Here is a 20,214-nt window from a genome sequence, read left to right as displayed (position 1 = left end):
TGAATGTGCCCCGCAGTGTGTTTGTGTCCACCGGTGGCCTGGTGAGTGTGCACCGGTGTGTCTTTGTACAAAAGTGATTCTACAAGCGTGGGCCCAAGTTATCTCTTCATTCACCAGTGTCCCAGTGGGAGAGGACTTTGTGTGTCTTCATTCACCAGTGTCCCAGTGAGTGTGGAATTTGTATGTCTCCATCCACCAGTGTCCCAGTGTGTGTGGACTTTGTGTCTTCATTCACCAGTGTCCCAGTGCATTTGGACCTTTTGTGAGTCTTCGTCCACCAGTGCCTGTGGAGTTTGTGTGTCTTCACCCAGCAGAGTCCAAGTTAGGGTGTGCCGGGTGTGTGTTTTCATCTACAAGTGTCCCAGTGAGTGTGGACTTTGTGTGTGTCTTCATTCACCACTGTCCCAGTGAGTGTGGACCTTTTGTGTGTCTTCATCCACCAGTGTCCCAGTGTGTGTGGACTTTGTGTGTCTTCATCCACCAACCCAGTGAGTGTGGACTTTGTTTTTCTTCATTCACCAGTGTCCCATTGTGTGTGTGGGCCTTCCATGTGTCTTCATTCACCAGTGTCCCAGTGAGTTTGGATCTTTTGTGTGTCTTCATTTGTCAGTGCCTGTGGAGTTTGTGTGTCTTCATCCAGTAAAGTCCAATTTAGGGTATGCCGGGTGTGTGTGTGTTCATCTACAAGTGTCCAAGTGAGTGTGACCTTTTGTGTGTCTTCATCCACCAACCCAGTGAGTGTGGACTTTGTTTGTCTTCATTCACCAGTGTCCCAGTGAGTGTGGACTTGCTGTGTCTAACTCCACCAGTGTCCCAGTGACTGTGGACTTTGTGTGTGTCGTCAATCACCAGAGTCCCATTGGGTGTGGCCCTTCAGTGTGTTTTCATTCATCAGTGTCCCACTGAGTATGGACTTTGTGTGTCTTCATCCACCAGTGTCCCAGTGAATGAGGCCCTTTTGTGTGTCTTCATTCACCAGTGTCCGAGTGAGTGTGGACTTTGTGTGAGTGTCTTCATTCACCAGTGTCCCAGTGAGTGTGGACTTTGTATGTCTTCATTCACCAGTGTCCCAGTGAGTGTGGACTTTGTATGTCTTCATTCACCAGTGTCCCAGTGAGTGTGGACTTTGTGTGTCTTCATTCACCAGGTCAGTGAGTGTGAATTTTGTGTCTTCAATCACCCTTGTCCCAGTGTGTGGGCCTTCCGTGTGTCATCATTCACCATTGTTCCAGTGAGTGTGGACTTTGTGTGTCTTCATTCACCCGTGTCCCAGTGAGTGGGCCTTCCGTGTGTCTTCATTCACCATTGTTCCAGTGAGTGTGGACTTTGTGTGTCTTCATCCACCAGTGTCCCAGTGTGTGTGGACTTTGTGTGTCTTCATTCACCAGTGTGCCAGTGTGTAGGCCTTCCGTGGGTCTTCATTCAACAGTGTCCCAGTGAGTTTGGACCTTTTGTGTGTCTTCGTCCACCAGTGCCTGTGAAGTTTGTGTGTCTTCATCCAGCAAAGTCCAAGTTAGGGTGTGCCGGGTGTGTGTGTTCATCTACAAGTGTCCCAGTGAGTGTGACCTTTGTGTGTCTTCATTCACCAGTGTCCCAATGAGTGTGGACCTTTTGTGTGTCTTTATTCACCAGTGTCCCAGTGAGTGTGGACTTTGTGTGTCTTCATTCACCAGTGTCCTAGTATGTGGGCCTTCTGTGTGTCTTCATTCACCATTGTTCCAGTGAGTGTGGACTTTGTGTGTCTTCATCCACGAGTGTCCCAGTGAGTGTGGACTTTGTGTGTCTTCATTCACCAGTGTCCCAGTGTGTGTGGGCCTTCCGTGTGTCTTCATTCACCAGGGTCCCAGTGAGTGTGGGCCTTCCGTGTGTCTTCATTCACCAGGGCCCCAGTGAGTTTGGACTTTTTGTGTGTCTTTGTCCTCCAGAACCTGTGGAGTTTGTGTGTCTTCATCCAGCAAAGTCCAAGTTAGGGTGTGCCGGGTGTGTGTGTTCATCCACAAGTGTCCCAGTGAATGTGGGCTTTGTGTGTCTTCATTCACCAGTGTCCCAGTGAGTGTGGGTCTTCTGTGTGTCTTCATTCACCAGTGTCCCAGTGAGTGTGGACTTTGTGTGTCTTCATTCACCAGGTCAGTGAGTGTGAACTTTGTGTCTTCATTCACCAGTGTCCCAGTGTGTGTGGGCCTTCCGTGTGTCTTCATTCATCAGTGTCCCAGTGTGTGTGGACTTTGTGTGTCTTCATCCACCAGTGTCCAAGTGAGTGTGGACTTTGTGTGTCTTCATTCACCAGTGTCCCAGAGTGTGGGCCTTCTGTGTGTCTTCATTTAACAGTGTCCCAGTGAGTGTGGACTTTGTGTGTCTTCATTCACCAGAACCTGTGGACTGTGTGTGTTCATCTACAAGTGTCCCAGTGAGTGTGGACCTTTTGTGTGTCTTCATTCACCAGTGTCCCAGTGTGTGTGGACCTTTTGTGTGTCTTCATTCCCCAGTGTCCCATAGAGTGTGGTTCTTCTGTGTGTCTTCGTCTAGCAGTGTCACAGTGTGTGTGTGCAAGGTGTGTGGCGCTTTTCATATAGTGACTGTAGGAACCCTGGGCTTTGCAGCTCTACCCTTTCAATTTGCAGGTTTGAGTTTTTTTGCTGTTCATTCAGCGCGAACTCTGCCAAACGCAATGTTTTAAGTGATTTGCCCAGAATCACACGATGTTGAACTGATGCAGGGATTCGGACTTGGTTGGTTCTCCACTTTCGAGGTCAGCAGCTCTGGGTGTTATGCCACGTCTCCTCCAAAGTCTGTACAGAGGCCAGCAGTCCTTCCTCTGACAGGCCACGTGGGCTGGGACAGAAGTGGTCACGTGTCAAGTGTCTGCCAATGAAAGGCTTGGTTAGAAACTAGGTTTGGGTGAAATATTAATAACCCTGGAGTAATTCGAGTAATTTCAGTTATTCCGTGGGGCTCCTGGGACCCAAAATTACCAAAATCTACACAATTTTAACTGCTCGAGCAATTTGTGGTAAAACACCTACCGCAGGTGCCCGAGCCTGGGAGCGTGCGGCTGGTCGGGGGGGGGGGCTGCTGCTTTAGGTGCTGTTTTCTCAGCTCAGCAGCCTCGGGCGCATTTTTAACATAAAGGTTTATTTTACGCAAAGAAAATAGCGACGTAAATGCTGGATTACGCGCCTCACAGAATTATGTATAATTCAGTGCAATTAGGCGAAAACAGGTTATTCAAGTTATGCTCCACTTGTGGAAACGCACATGTCCTGCAAAGACAGTCACATGTGAAGCCTGTGCATGTGGAGACCGCAAGGATTGGATAAAGTCAGTCGCGTGCTATTCCCAGGGCTGTCGGAGGGTGGCAGCAGAGAGCACACTATCCCCGAGGCCCACGATTCTTCTGGTCCCACATTTCTTTTCCAGAATGCATTTATAGATTCACTAGCAAATTACACAGTTTATTTATGACGAGGCGGCTGACACAGCAATTACCCCTAGATGGCGCCCTAGGCCATGTTTCCTCTTTCCCTAGACAAGCTTAGAAACAGGTGCTGCTGCTTTGCTGGGCCCTGCATGAGGTGCAGACCCTGGCCCCACAACAGCCCTGGACATGTCAGTAAACCGCTGAACCCTGACATCAATCAATCAATCATTTGTAAAGCACACTACATACCCACGAGGGTCTTAAGGCACGGGGGGGGGGGGGGGGGAGGATTTGGGGCGGCGCTACTGATCGAACAGCCAGGTCTTTAGTATCCTCCTGAAGGTCAGCAGGTCTTGGGTCTGTCGTAGGCTCAGTGGGAGGGTGTTCCATGTCTTGGCGGCGAGGTGGGAGAAGGATCTCTCGCCTGTGGTGGTTCTTCGGATGCGCGGGACGGTGGCGAGTGAGAGGTCGGCGGAACGTAGCTGGCGGTTGGGGATGTAGAAGGAGAGCCGTCTGTTGAGGTAGGCTGGGCCGGTCTTGTGGAGTGCCTTGTGTGCGTGGGTGAGGAGCTTGAAGGATATCCTCTTGTTGACGAGGAGCCAGTGCAGGTTTCTCAAGTGGGGGGTGATTTGGCCGTGGCGTTGTACGTCGAGGATCAGTCGCGCCGAGGTGTTTTGGATGCGTTGTAGTCGTTTGATGAGCTTGGTCGGGGCTCCCGCGTAGAGGGCGTTTCCGTAGTCGAGTCTGCTGCTGACGAGGGCCTGAATGACTGTCTTTCTTGTATCTGTCTGGATCCATCTGTAGATCTTGCGGAGCATGCGGAGGGTGTTGAAGCAGGAGGAGGAGACGGTGTTGACATGCTTGGTCATTGAGAGCGTTGAGTCGAGGATGATTCCCAGGTTGCGTGCGTGGTCGGTGGGTGTCGGGCCTGCCCCCAGTGCCGTCGGCCACCAGGAGTCGTCCCAGGCCGAAGGGTTGAAGCAGAGGATGAGGACCTCCGTCTTATCCGAGTTCAGCTTCAGACGCCTGGTCTTCATCCATTTGGCGACGGCCTTCATTCCATCGTGGAGGTTGGCTTTGGCTGTGATGGGGTCTGTGTTGAGGGACAGGATCAGCTGAGTGTCGTCGGAGTAGGAGATTATGTTGAGGTTGTGCTGTCGGGCTACGTGTGCGAGCGGGGCCATGTAAATGTTGAACAGCGTCGGGCTTAGGGAAGATCCCTGAGGTACGCCGCAGATTATCTCCGAGGCTTTGGAACTGAATGGGGGGAGGCGGACGCTCTGGGTTCTGCCGGAGCAGAAGGAGGTGGTCCAATCCAGAGCCTTGTGTCGGAACCCTGCAGCGTGGAGGCGTGTGCGTAGTGTGCAGTGGCAGACGGTGTTGAAGACAGCAGAGAGGTCTAGGAGGATGAGTGCTGTGGTCTTGCCTTTGTCAAGCAGGGTCCTGATGTCGGTGGCGGCGTTGAGGGCAGTCTCGGTGCTGTGGTTGCTGTGGAACCCTGACTGGGAAGGGTCCAGGATTCTGTTTTCTTCGAGGTATCGGGTTAGCTGTCTGTTGACAGTTTTCTCGATGACCTTGGCCGAGAAGGGGAGCAGAGAGATGGGCCAGAAGTTCTTGAGGTCTCTTGGGTCTGCCTTAGGTTTTTTGAGTATTGCGTTGATCTCGGCATGTTTCCAGATCTTGAGGTCGTGGTCTCGAGGGAGAGATTGATGAGGTTGCGCAGGTGGGGTGCGATGGAGCTGCTTGCTTTGTTGAAGACGTGGTGCTGGAATGGGTCTGATGGAGAGCCGGAGTGGATTTTGCTCATGGTCTTGATGGTGTAATCGACGCTCACGCTGGCCCAGGATAGCAGGGGGTCGTGGTCGATAGTGTACGGAGGGTCTGTTGTGTTGCTGTCTGTTGGAGCTGTCTGGGTAATGAAGCTTTCGTGGATGTCTGCTATCTTGCAGTGGAAGAAGGTGGCGAGGGAGTCGCACAGGGCTTACGACGGCGGGATGTCGTTGGTGTTGGAGCTGGGGTTGGAGAGTTACTTCACGATGTTGAAGAGCCCCTTGCTATTGTGTGCGTTGATGTCGTGGCGGTCTTTGAAGGAGGTCCTCTTGACCGCCCTGATGAGGTGGTGGTGGTTGCGGATGGTGTCCTTGTGTGCTGCGTGGCTGCCCGGAGTTTGTTCACTGTGCTGTTTCTTCTCTAGTTTCCGGCAGGCTTGCTTGGAGGCAAGGAGTTCTGGGGTGAACCAGCTGGCCCTCTTGCTGGTGTCTCTGTGGGGTGGGGGGGTTCTTCAGCGGGGTGAGGGTGTTGGCGCAGTCCTCGATCCAGCGTCTGAGGCTGTGGCAGCGTCATCGGTGTTGGAGGGTTTGGTGGGTGGGCTGAGAGCGAGGTTTGCGTGTAGTTGGTCTTCAGTGATTTTGATCCAGCAGCGGCGGAATACTATTCCCACTCCTGTTAGTGCAACAGTAGGGAAAGCGTTGGATAGCAGAGAGGTAAAAGTTACTATTCCCACTCCAGTGAGTGTAACATAAGGGAAAGTGTTGGATAGCGGAGGGATAAAAATTACGATTCCCACTCCAGTGAGTGTAACATAAGGAAAAGTGTTGGATAGCAGAGGGGTAAACATTAATATTCATATTGGAGTCAGTCAAAAATTAAAAAACAAACCAGTTATCAACACAAAAGATTTAAAAACACACAAATATATAAAAATGACAAAAGATAGAAACATATTATAATGTTAAATATATATAACAAATAATTAGAAATATAAGAATACATTTTTTTTACAAATAACTATTTTTCAATAGAAATTATTTATAAACAAAAATATTAATTATTACATGAATGTAATCTTTATTTCCTACCCTATAACACCACACAATTCACAACACACATCTAAAGTTAAAAAAATGTACCTCCATAATTAACAAAATTAATTATCATTTAAAGAAATATTAATTAAAGACAGTTATTTGGATTTGGAATGATAGCAGAAGGATAGAGGAGGACAAAGGTTTGTTTTTATAAAGCGCTTGTTGACGCACGCTATTCAGGAAGCCTATAAAGGATTAATTGTAAATGAATATGGTGAAATATGAAGTAATTTCAGTGGTGGTTATTAGTCAGTTACTTGGAGTGAGAAGGATAGCTGAGGGATAAAAGGGGAAGAAGGATTTGCATTCATATAGCACTTGTTACCCCTGATGGGTGTTGAAGCGCTTTTCTGGTGAGTAGCACGACACTCCGGAACCCATAAAGGATTAGTGTTGAAAATTAGTATAGTAAAATAAAAAAAAATATGAAGTAATTTGAGTAGTGGATATGTTCTTCAGATATTTGTGTAGTATATTAGTATAGTTGAATATGGAATTTGAGAAGTGAACACATGTTAATTTTGATTGAAAAGGATAGTGGAGGGATAAAAGAGTGAAGGTTTTTTTATGGTCTCAGCAGTAGGAGGAGGCTTTTGGATGAGTAAAAATGAGTTTTGGAGGGGAGGACTCCCAGGGAAGAGTTTAGAAAGGTTTGTTTTAGGGGATCGGTATGGTAAAAGAGGTGTCAGATGATGCAAGGAGGGGTAGAGTAGGAGAGAGTCTAGAAAGGGTTATTTTGGGGATCATAGCAGTGGTATGGGGTTTTGGATAAATGAGAGAGTGGATGTAGAGGATGTGAAGATAGATGTATAGGATGAGAGATAGGGTAGTGCATTGGAAGAAGTAGTAGAAAGAAGTTTGAGATGAGTCAGAAGGTTGGGCTAGAAGATATATTGAGCGAAGTATAGGCTGAGAAATAGGGCAGTCCATTGGAAATGCTAAATTAGAAGAAAGTGATAAATATATAGATCCATAAGTACATTTAAATTATATAGATACATAAAGGAGGTAAGTATATGTAGATTAAAGATATTGATAGAGGCACAGGATGACAAATAGGGTAGTGCATTGGATATGCTTTTTCAGGAGAAAAGTAACAGACACACAGATCCAAGTGCATGGAAGGTACATAGATGCATTTTTTTTATTTATTATTTTTTCTCTTAACAACATAATTATTTTACATGTTTATACAAAGTAATACACAAAGATAGGTACATATCGATATTAAAAACAAATGCTTGTATACAGAGGGATATGCTGTAAATTTCTGTTTGCGTCTGGTGCTTATGTGGGGAAGAGCCACATCTTGAGTAGTTTTCTGAAGATACGGTGGTTGTCGGTGGACCTTATGTTGGGGGGTAAATAGTTCCATAGTTTGGCTGCTTGTACAGAGAGGGATGTGCCACCCGTGTTTTTTTTTCTTGTATGGTGGGATTTTGAGGTGAGATGCTCCTTAAGAGCGGAGGTTCCTTTGTTGAATGTGTTTGGTGATTTTATTCCTGATGAAGAGTGCTCCCATTCCATGTATTGCTTTGTGGGTGATACAAAGCAGCTTGAACGTGGATCTTCTGGCAACTGGTATTCAATGCAGGGCTTTCAGGCAGGGGAGATGTGGTCTTGTGGTTTGATATGTAAGAGTAGTCTGGCAGCCGAGTTCTGAATCAATTGTAGTCTTTTCATGGTCATTAAAGGTGATCCGTGGTAGAGGCTATTGGCGTAATCGAGTTTGGATAGAACAATAGAGATGGTAGCTTGGACATTGTGTGGAAATCCCAAATGAGGGAAAATGAGTTGCAGCGTTTTTATAGTAGCAAAGCTTGATCTTGCTAGTTTATCCACTTGGGCATTCTTCGACAACTTGGAGTCCATGGTCATTCCGAGGTTTCTTACTTCCTTCGATACTTTAGGCAGTGATCCAGGTTCATCAGGCCATGCGGCAAGCGGGTTGTAATGTTTCCAATCGCCACACATGAGTATTTCAGTTTTTGGAGCATTCAATTTGAGATGGCTCCAAGTCATCCACTGATCCACGGCTCTGAGACAGCTGAAAATTGGTGATTTTCCAATGTCTTTGGGGCATTCCAGTTGAAGGAGTATTTGCGTGTCATCTGCATAGTTATAGCACGTGAGGTGGAATTTATTGTTCAGTACTGGTAATGACTTCATGTAGATGTTGAAAAGCATGGGCGAGATGATAGAACGGTGAGGGACCCCTGCTTTTGTGGCGTAAGGTTTGGACGAGAAAGGTGGGGTATGGATGACATTAGTTCTGTTTCGAAGGTAGGACGCGATCCAGTCTACAGCAGTTCCCTCTATGCCGGCTTCATAAAGTCTTTGTTTCAGAGTGCCATGGTCAACCGTGTCAAAGGCAGCTGAGAGGTCCAAGAGAAGTAGCGCAGCAACCCCGCTGCGGTCAAATGTATTCTTTGGGTCATCCCAGATGGCAATGAGGGCAGATTCTGTGCCTTGTCCTGGGTGGAATCCTGTCTGGAAGTCTGAAAGTATGTCATTCTCTTCAATGAATTGTGACATCTGGGTGAACATTGCTCTTTCTATCAGTTTGCCCAGGAAAGGTCCATTTGTAATGGGTCTGTAGTTATCAGGGTTCAGCCGGTCCTAGTTTGTTTTCTTCAGTAAAGGGCGTATGTATGACTTTTTGAGTTTTTCTGGAAATATTCCGGTAGTTAAGGAATCGCTGATGATTCTTCTTACTGGAGTGGCAGCAGAGGTTGTTAAAAGAATTGTCTTGAACGTTTGTGGCGGACAGGGGTGAGAAGGGCTGCCGGCAGGCCTGCTTGCTTTGACCTGGTCCATAAATTCCTCATGTGAGATGCGTTGGAAAGAATGGAGAGGCTTGATTAGAGCATTCTTGGATTGTTGTTTTGTACAAGGGTTAGTGCTGGTGCTTTGTTTCTGTTTTAAGTACAATGTGTCGGCTTTTTCCGTGTAATGATTTGCCAGTTGGTCTGTGAAATCTTGAGTAACAGGATGAGCTCCTTCTATGCAATTTGGTTTGCAAAATTTATTGAGTATTTTATAGAATTCTTTATTTGCACATTTAGCTTTTTGAATTCTGTCTGAATAGTACCTTTTCTTAGCTTTTTTGATAGCAGACTTGTATAATCTGTTAATTTTCTGTAGGTGAAGTTTGTCTTCTTTGACGTTTTGTTTTGAGCCAGAGTCCACTTCCTGGACTCTGCTCACTGCAGTCTGGGGCACAGGTAGGCTTTCCTCTATAAACCCGACAACTCACATCTAAAATTAATTACACAATTGCCATACTTAAAAATTTAATTAACAAATAATTTTTAATTAATTAAAAAAATGAATTCCCATCCTTTAACCCTATAACCCCCACCACCCATTCCTAAAAAAAGACTCAATTAACATAATGACAAATGAATGATTAACCAAGTAATAAATAATTAATGATAAATTAATTCCGACTATTAACACTATAAATTAAGTAAATATGAATAAATAAAAAAACAATACATTTATTATAATTAAATTACTTCCCACCCTATTACCCTATAAACCCACAACCTGCTCCAAAAAATCACAGAATTAACATAATTACCAATTCATTAATAATAATTAACCAATTAATAATTAATATTAAATTAATTCCCTACAAGTAACACTATAAAATCTAAATTAAATAAATGCAAATATATAAAAAGTAATAATTATTTATAAATAAATTACTTCCCGCATTATTCTCCTATAAACCCACAACCCACTACAGAACTAAGAAACATATTTATTTAAAATCAAATTAATAACTACTAAAAATGTAACACATATATTACAAAAGCAATACTTATACAAAAAATAGATCACATACATTTCATACTAAAATGCATAACACTAACTTAAATATCGATATTTTAACGATATTTTTGCAAACGATATTACTAACTTCGATATTTTAAAAAAACCTATATTTCTTACCTTAAACTTCATATTCTTGACCACGATATTCTTGCTGTCGATATTTCTGTGTCACACTATTTCCAACTCGATATTTGTGTATATCGACATTTCCAACTCTATATTCAGTCTCTGCACCCTCCCACACTAGGAAACCACCTTCCCCATGGATAGGCGTTCTGTAGTATTCTCTCATGATGTTTCATTCCCTATGTTTCCTCTCGCTAGCTGCTCAGCCTGTGTGTGTCTACTCTGTATGGAATGTTGGTGAGTGGACCTTCACTAGATCGCCTGGGTGACTGGATGAAGTGTGACAGTTGGTCAGAGAGGCTGAGCAGCTAGCAGGCTGCTCCTGGTGGGGCTGTGAGTTACCTGTGAATTACCATCTACAAGACTTTTACCACCTGTTAATTTACTTCTGAATTAACCTACTTGGTTTACATCATACCAGCGTAGCGTGGTTACTACATAGATTTTGGCGACGAGGATGAGTCATATTAATATAGTTATGTTATGTTATGTTATTTATACTTTTACCGCGCACAGCTGCCCCAGCGAAGGGGCGTCCTGGCGCTTTGACAAGGTACACACAACACAACACCTGAAAAAGGACTGGAAAGGCCACAGAAAACAGATTGAAGAGCTAAACAAATAGAATGGTCTTGATGGTGCGTCTAAACTGAAGAAGGTCATCGAGAGCCCGGATAGGAAGAGGAAGAGAATTCCACCACTTCGCCGCTAACACTCAAAAAGAGCGGCCACCAGCTCTACTCAGCCTGAAGCGCGGAACCACTGCCAGATTCTGACCCAGCGATCTGAGGGTTCGCGGGGGTGAATACTGAGTCAACAGGTTCTCCAGAATTTGGGGAGACGTGCCCTTGAGGATTTTAAACGCAAGGCATAGTACCTTGAATTTAATCCTCTGGTGTACCGGGAGCCAATGGAGAGACTGCAACGATTTGGAGACCGAGCACCTCCTTGGCAGGCCTATCACCACTCTGACTGCAGCATTTTGAACTTGCTGCAGCCGGGTGAGTTCTGACTGATTAATCCCCGCCAAAAGCGAGCTGGCATAATCAATCCAGGACAGCACTGATGCTTGAACCACCAGTTGCCTGGTGGGTGCATCAAAGAATTTAAGGATAGGTCTTAAACCTCTGATGATGCCATAACAAGTAGCCGCCACCTTCTTGGTGTGACACATGAAGCTGAGGGTTGGATCAAGCCAAACCCCTAGATTTTTTATCTCCGATGCTGGAGAAGGGGTCACTCCCAGTTCAGAGGGCCACCACTTGTCGCCCCACAAGTCCGCCTGATTGTCGACCACCATAACCTCAGTCTTCTTGGTATTTAACTGGAGACAGTTGGAATTCATCCAGTTGGCCACTGCCCGTAATCCGTCACGGAACCTGGGAGCCTCCATGTCTGAGTTCCCACTCAACGTGACCGCCAGCTGCGTATCATCTGCGTATGATACCATCGTCAAGCCCCATTGCTTAACGACCGCACCCAGCGGCCTCACGTAAAGATTAAATAGGGTGGGACTTAACGATGACCCCTGTGGGACCCCCAGGTCCAACGGATAGGATTTAGACTTGCCGGGCGGGATCACAACCTGAAAGGACCTTTCAGCAAGAAAAGAGCGGAACCAACATAGGGCGGAACCCGTGACACCTACTTCTTCTAGTCGCTGGATCAGGATCCTTTGCGAGACCGTATCGAACGCAGCACTGAGATCTAATAGCAGTAGTGCCGCTGTCCGACCCGCATCAAGCACAGAACGCAGATGTTCGACCATAGAAAGTAGGGCCGTCTCCGTGCTGTGGCCCGCACGGAACCCATTCTGGGTAGGGTAAAAAATGTTGGCCCTGGTGAGATGGTCTGCAAGGATTCCGTTCACATGGGCTTCAGCAACTTTCGTAACCCAAGGAAGTAAGGAGATAGGGCTGTAGTTCTCGGGTTTGAGGGGGTCAAGGGTAGCCTTCTTCAGAATAGGTGTAACTACAGCCTGCTTCCACCTAATGGGAACTACACCTGAAGAAAGTGACAGATTAATCAAAGAAAGCACCGGAGTGCGACATAACGGCGACATATTCTTAAGCTGAGCCGGTTTCAGCGGATCTGCAGGAGATCCTGACTTAATTTTAAGGCTCAGGGAATCAAAGATAGTAAGGAATCAAATGTAGCAAGGTAGTAAGGAACTCACTTCCTCCCAAGATACAGCTGACCCGTTCGGAGATTGGAGAGCCAGTCTAGAAGGATCGATAGATGGCTTGTACTTTCTCGAGGAAGAAGGAGGCCAGACCCTCACAGTAGGAGTCTGAACATATTTCCGCTGCAGAACTGCACAGGTCTGACCGTAGCTCTATAAATTGTACACAAGTACTTTGGAGAGGTTTTCATTGCCTTGAGTTATACTGCCATCTAGTGGATATTCTTTCTGTAGCAATATTGAATGTTTGTTTCAAGCACAGTTTTACAGTATTGCATTTATTCCCTTACAGTAGGGATATGTCATTTTCGTTACAAGAGTTTACTGCATGTTTCATAGCCCCTACACAGGGGTTAACTCTTACACGGGTTAAGTGTTCCCCGATAGATTGTTGCAGGGTTTTATTCCCTATGTGCCTCCTATGTGCCTCCCCACATGGAGAGCACTTTACATTTCACGAAAGATTGATGCAGGGTTATATTCCCTACGTGCCTCCCCACATGGAGAGCACTTTACATTTCACGAAAGATTGATGCAGGGTTATATTCCCTACGTGCCTCCCCACATGGAGAGCACTTTACATTTCACGAAAGATTGATGCAGGGTTATATTCCCTACGTGCCTCCCCACATGGAGAGCACTTTACATTTTTGTTGTCCCTTAGTGAATAGTTTGGGGCAGGACTAAGGGTTTTAGCCCCTTTGTTCACATTACTTGTCTTCCTACACGGGAGTACACATCACATTGCATTGGTGTCCCTTATTTTAGTTTGGGGCAGGACATTAGGTTTTTAGCCCCTTTTGTTCACATGATTTGATTCTCCTTACAGAAAACATAAACGGTTGTCCCTTGTTAATGGTGGGGGCAGGATTTGGGGGTTTCTGTCACATTATTCAACATTAAATTTTCATCTATATTTATTTTATGCATTTGAGAAGGGGGATGGTTATATTGTATTCAGGAGCCATCTTTCCGTCCTGTCTTGGGTTCCTTTTCCTCTCGAGGTGCGGTGTTCCTGTCATCCCTGGGTCTGGGCTTTTGACTCTGTTTTAAATTGTTCATTTCCTCTTCATGATGTTCTCTTCATTTTGGGTGGGGACTATTTATGGATAATGTACATTTATGCTTATAGTTAATTGCATGTTCATAGTTATGCATTCGCTCTTTCTTCTGTTCATTAGGGAAGAGGTATGTAGTATTCTCACGTGATGTTTCTTTCCCTATGTTTCCTCTCTCTAGCTGCTCAGCCTGTGTGTGTCTACTCTGTATGGAATGTTGGTGAGGGGACCTTCACTAGAATGCCTGGGTGACTGGATGAAGTGTGGCAGCAGGCTGCTCCTGGTGGGGCTGTGAGTTACCTGTGAATTACCATCTACAAGACTTTTACCACCTGTTAATTTACTTCTGAATAAACCTACTTGGTTTACATCATACCAGCGAAGCGTGGTTACTACACGTTCGTAGTCCTGGTTTCCATACTCTGGCACTGCCTTTCCCAAAGATCATGGGCAAGCACATACAGGCGTTCGTTGTCCTGGCTCCCGCACTCTGGAGCCGCCTTTGCCACAGATCATGGCCAAGCACGTACAGGCGTTCTTTGTCCTGGCTCCCATACTAGGGAACCACCTTCCCCATGGCTCATGGCCAAATGCATACAGGCGTTCGTTGTCCTGACTCCTGCACTGTGGAGCCCCCTTCTTCATGGACCCTGGACAAGAGCATGCAGGCGTGCCTTGTCCTGGCTCCTGCACTATGGAACTGCCTTCCCCTTGGCTCATGGCCAAACACATACATGTGCGCGTTGTCCTGGCTCCCGCACTGTGGAACCGCCTTCCCCATGAAATATGGCCAAGCGCATACAGCCATTCGTTGTCCTGGCTCCCGCACCCTGGAGCCGCCTTTGCCACGGATCATGGCCAAGAACGTACAGGGGTTCGTTGTCCTGGCTCCCGCACTAGGGAACCACCTTCCCCATGGCTCAAGGCCAATTGCATAGATGCGTTCGTTGTCCTGGCCCCCGCACTCTGGAGCCGCCTTTGCCATGGATCATGGCCAAGCACGTACAGGCGTTCGTTGTCGTGGCTTCTGCACTAGGGAACCACCTTCCCCATGGCTCATGGCCAAGTGCATACAGGCGTTCGTTGTCCTGGCTCCCATACTCTGGCACCACCATCCCCATGGATAAACACCAAGCACATACATGCGTTCGTTGTCTGGGCTTCCATGCTTGGAAACTGCCTTCCCCACGGACTGTGGATAAGCGCATGCAAATGTTCGTTGTCCTAGCTCCCACACTGTGGAGCCACCTTCCCCATGGATCATGGCCAAGCGCATACAGGCGTTCATTGTCCTGGCTCCCATGCTCTGAAACCGCCTTCCCCATGGATCATGGCCAGGTCCATACAGGCGTTCCTTGCCGTGGGTACCACACTGTAGAGCCACCTTCCTGTAGTGAAGAAGGTCCCCGCAGGAAGGATGTAAACCATGAAGTCTTTATTTCATGAAGATAACCAGGAGTAAGGTACAAGACAACATGTAGATATGTTGTAGTTCAGAGCCCCACCAGGAGCTGCCTGTCAGCTGCTCTGCCTCTCTTAGTCCCAACTTTACGAGGAACATCATGACACCAAGGAGAACCATACATAACACTACCAATGTAGGATACTACACATCCCCATGGATCATGGCCAAGCGCATACAGGCGTCCGTTGTCCTGGGTCCTGCACTCTGGAGCCGCCTTTGCCACGGATCATGGCCAAGCGCATACAGGCGTCCGTTGTCCTGGGTCCTGCACTCTGGTATCCTCTTTCGTGTAATACTCAAAAAGGTAACTCTTCCAAGTCCTCTGCTGGTTCTTGGAGCAGGTGGCAAAACTCCCCCTCGGAGGTAAACAACGTGCTGTACAAATGTCATTGCACTAATATTCATAATAATGACAGTAAAAGTGATATAAACATTATGATTGTGCTTACGCATCAGCACCTTTATTCTGAATTTGTTCCTCCACTGCAGGTTTCAACACAGCAAAGGGTGACCTCGTGCGCTCCATCCTGTACCCCAAACCCATGAACTTCAAGCTATACCAAGACGCGCTGCGGTTCCTCCTGTGCCTCATCGCTGCCGCAGCCGTCGGCATGGTCTACGCGGTGATCGTGTTCTCCACAAGCGGAGTAAGTATAGTGGCTTGTAAAGCGCTACAAGGCCTTGGTGCATGGGCCCTATAACCACACTCAAGCAACTCCTAATGTGAGACCCTCATATACCTGGACCCTGTTAATAATGTGAGGGCTTCTGGGAACCCTGAGCAGGTGTTACCACTGTGAGCTCCTCACCTACCATGTGAAGTTGTTCATAAAGTGAACCCCAAACCTACCACGTGAAGGTGTTATTATTCTGAGACCCTCATCTACCCTTAAATTGTTAATGATGTGAGTGAGTGGTTTATTCAACCTTACTTTTCACCTGTTGCATCGTCGGTGGTAGTTTCCCCTTGTCTCCCCACCATACGAAGTTTGGTTTCTTCCCTCTCAGTTTGGTTCATGGGTGAAAGTTGTGGTTCAATTGTGATGAGAGTACTAAGGGGTTGGACTGGGATATAGGTCTGTGGCTGGAGTTCTCCTCCTAACTTGCCTGCTCCTTATGTCTACGTTGCATGGACTGGGAGGACTCCCTCAGAGGGCTTCAGTCAGTCCTCGGAAGGTGTTACTGTTGAGAGCCCCTCAGCACTCTGTAGGTCCTACTGCTGTGAGCTCTACTCTGACCATGTGAAGGTGTTATGAAGTATACTCCTCCCCTATCATGTGAAATTGATACTAAAATGAACCCCAAACCTACCATGTGGAGGTGCGATTAAACTGAGCCTCACCTAACCTGAAACCGTTATTAATGAGTTCCTCACCCACTCTGTGACGGTATTGCTAGTTGAGAGCCCCTCGCGCACACTGTGAAGGTGCTACTAGCTATGGGCCCCTCACCTACAATATTAAGTTGTGAACCCCAACCCTAGCATGTGAAGGTGATAGTGTGTAGTCCTGACCTATACACTGAAGGTGATAGTAAAGTGTTGTCCCCTCCTACACTGTAAAGGTGATATTAACGTGTGCTCCTCTCCTACATTGTGAAGGTGACATTAACGTGTGCTCCTCTCCTACATTGTGAAGGTGACATTAACGTGTGCTCCTCTCCTACATTGTGAAGGTGACATTAACGTGTGCTCCTCTCCTACATTGTGAAGGTGATATTAATGTGTGCTCCTCTCCTACATTGTGAAAGTGATATTAACGTGTGCTCCTCTCCCACATTGTGAAGGTGATATTAATGTGTGCTCCTCTCCTACATTGTGAAGGTGATATTAATGTGTGCTCCTCTCCTACATTGTGATGGTGATATTAACGTGTGCTCCTCTCCCACATTGTGATGGTGATATTAACGTGTGCTCCTCTCCCACATTGTGATGGTGATATTAACGTGTGCTCCTCTCCTACATTGTGATGGTGATATTAATGTGTGCTCCTCTCCCACATTGTGATGGTGATATTAACGCGTGCTCCTCTCCTACATTGTGATGGTGATATAAATGTTTGCTCCTCTACTACATTGTGATGGTGATATTAACGTGTGCTCCTCTACTACATTGTGATGGTGATATTAACGTGTGCTCCTCTACTACATTGTGATGGTGATATTAACGTGTGCTCCTCTCCTACATTGTGAAGGTGATATTAATGTGTGCTCCTCTCCTACATTGTGAAGTTGATATTAACGTGTGCGCCTCTCCTACAATGTGAAGGTGACATTAACGTGTGCTCCTCTCCTACATTGTGATGGTGATATCAACGTGTACTCCTCTCCTACATTGTGATGGTGATATTAATGTGTGCTCCTCTCCTGCATTGTGAAGGTGATATTAACGTGTGGTCCTCTCCTACATTGTGAAGGTGATATTGACGTGCGCTCCTCTCCTACATTGTGAAGGTGATATTGACTTGTGCTCCTCTCCCACATTGTGATGGTGATATTAACGTGTGCTCCTCTCCTACATTGTGATGGTTTTATTAATGTGTGCTCCTCTCCTACATTGTGAAGGCGATATTAATGTGTGCTCCTCTCCTACATTGTGATGGTTTTATTAATGTGTGCTCCTCTCCTACATTGTGAAGGCGATATTAATGTGTGCTCCTCTCCTACATTGTGATGGTGATATTAACGTGTGCTCCTCTCCTACATTGTGATGGTGATATTAACGTGTGCTCCTCTCCTACATTGTGAAGGTGATATTAACGTGTGCTCCTCTCCTACATTGTGATGGTGATATTAACGTGTGCTCCTCTCCTACATTGTGAAGGTGATATTGACGCGTGCTCCTCTCCTACATTGTGAAGGTGATATTGACTTGTGCTCCTTTCATACATTGTGAAGGTGGTGTTAATTTGTGGTTCTCTACTTCAATGTGAAGGTGACACTGTCACATGGATTTGACCCGAGGTCCTGAGAAAGCCACATTCAAAACCAGGGGGAGGGGGGTGTAATTCAAGGGGCATTATAAATGGGGCACGTTATTTTACAGTGGAGAAACAAAACCCACTACCCTTGAAATGCATTTTTATTTATTCCTGGCATTAAAATGTACATGGTTATATATGGGGCAAGCCCCCCAGAAAAACTCTTGGAGGACTTTGGACTTCAGTGGCAGTTGCAAATGTACACAAACCAACGCCTGAGCTTTTAGGTGTCAAGTTTGGATTTTCCTCTTTAGAGTTTTTGGGAATCAGACGTAAAGTATCAAAAACCGGTTCTTATGAAAACCTAATAATAGGATCTTGTATATGGGCTCTTATAGGTTTTCTGCTTTCGTTTTTCACTAGGAATCAGCCGGCGAGGTGGTGAAGAAGGCACTGGATGTCATCACGATCGCCGTGCCCCCAGCTCTCCCTGCAGCTCTTACTGTGGGCATCATCTTTGCCCAGAAAAGGCTGGCGAAGAAGGGCATCTTCTGCATCAGCCCGGCTCGGATAAACATCTGTGGCACCCTCAATGTGGTCTGTTTCGATAAGGTAAGGGCAGAGGTCTGTGGCACACTCAACCTTGTCTGCATCATTGTGGAAAGGATCAAAGTATGTGCCACCCTCATCATAAGCTTCGATACGGTAGGGACCAAGGTCTGTGGCACCCTCATAATAAGCTTCGATACAGTAGGGACCCAGGTCTGTGGCACCCTCATAATAAGCTTCGATACAGTAGGGACCCAGGTCTGTGGCACCCTCATCATAAGCTTGATAAGGTAGGGACCGAGGTTTGTGGCCCCCTCATCATAAGCTTCGATAACATAATGACTGAGGTCTGTGGCCCCCTCATCATAAGCTTCCATATGGTAAGGACCGAGGTCTGTGGCACCCTCATCATAAGCTTCGATAAGGTAAGGACTGAGGTCTGTGACACCCTCATCATAAACTTCGATACGGTGAGGACCGAGGTCTGTGTCACCCTCATCATAAGCACGATCAGGTAGGGACCGAGGTCTGTGGCCCCCTCATCATAAGCTTCGATAACATAATGACTGAGGTCTGTGGCACCCTCATCATAAGTGTTGATAAGGTAAGGATCCAGGTCTGTGACACCCTCATCATAAACTTCGATAAGGTGAGGACCGAGGTCTGTGGCACCCTCATCATAAGCTCAATAAGGTAAGGACCGAGGTCTGTGTCACCCTCATCATAAGCTCGATAAGGTAGGGACCGAGGTCTGTGGCCCCCTCATCATAAGCTCGATAATGTAGGGACCGAGGTCTGTGGCAGGTACGCAGACAGAGGTGTCTGGCTCCGCAGACAGCCTGCAACTATTTTCCAAAGAGTGTATCCATGGAATACTCCGGTCGGTAATGTATGAGACTCGTGCAAGGACAGAAGTGGGTTGGCGGGGATTCGAGAAAACACTAGCGTGGGGCAAGCTGTAGTTACATCAACAGGCCTTGGGCAAGTGTACGTGGATCCCCACCCCCCCAACGAATAGACATGTTTCGGTTTAACTCTTGCCCACGTTGGGCAGAACTGTTTGGACCTCGGGGGTTTTTACTTGGGGACCTTGAAGTTAAGGGGTTACAAGTTAAGGTGGCACTCAGTAATATGCATATCCTACACATGGCCCTACTAGCACGGTGCCTGTTGGGCATGACCTCCACGGACAATGATGGGGACCCCTAATAACTATAAAATGTGCACCTGGAATGTACGGGGTATGGGGTCTATACACAAGAGACATAGACTCTTGGCTCAACTTATCCGGAGAAGGGTGATGGTAGCCTGCCTCCAAGAAACACATTTGAACAGTGTGGAGAGCGTAAAATTACAAAAGAAATGGAAAGGACAGCTCTTTGCCACCTCCTATTCTGTGTTCTCTAGGGGGACGGCTATATGGCTCAGGAACTCGGTGCCCTTTAAGTTGGTGGAGAAAAGAATAGATTTGGAGGATAGATATGTATTTGTCCGTGGCTTGCTAGATGGCCTCCCCATTGTCATAGGAGGTGTATATGCGCCGAACTCAGGCCAATCAGATTTCTTGACTAACATTAATGGTGTACTAGCAGACTGGGTAGAATATCAATGGATTATAGGCGGGGATTTTAATGCAGTATTGGATTTAACATTAGATAGGTCGCACCCACCTCTACAGGCCACTGAAAGCAGGAGACAGGCGGACGCACTAGCGCAATGGGCAGAGGGTAAATAAGCTAACGCATGGCGCTGTAAACATTTATTGGTCAGGGAATACACCTTTTACTCCCC

General features: G+C 46.6%; 1 protein-coding gene across 1 annotated transcript in view; it reads left to right on the top strand.

Moving 5' to 3' along the window:
* The window catches only part of LOC147668181 (putative cation-transporting ATPase 13A4), a 197,309-nt gene that overhangs the window by 37,778 nt on the left and 139,317 nt on the right, over window positions 1-20,214 (top strand). The window contains exons 3-4 of the mRNA XM_086948722.1: window positions 15,446-15,603; window positions 18,298-18,486. Coding sequence (XP_086804848.1) covers window positions 15,446-15,603; window positions 18,298-18,486 — 347 coding nt within the window. The remainder of the gene's footprint in view (window positions 1-15,445; window positions 15,604-18,297; window positions 18,487-20,214) is intronic.

Source organism: Lissotriton vulgaris, unplaced genomic scaffold (assembly GCF_964263255.1).
Source record: "Lissotriton vulgaris unplaced genomic scaffold, aLisVul1.2 SCAFFOLD_2870, whole genome shotgun sequence".
Taxonomy (NCBI): Eukaryota; Metazoa; Chordata; class Amphibia; order Caudata; family Salamandridae; genus Lissotriton; species Lissotriton vulgaris.
This window is presented reverse-complemented; position numbering and strand designations above follow the sequence as displayed.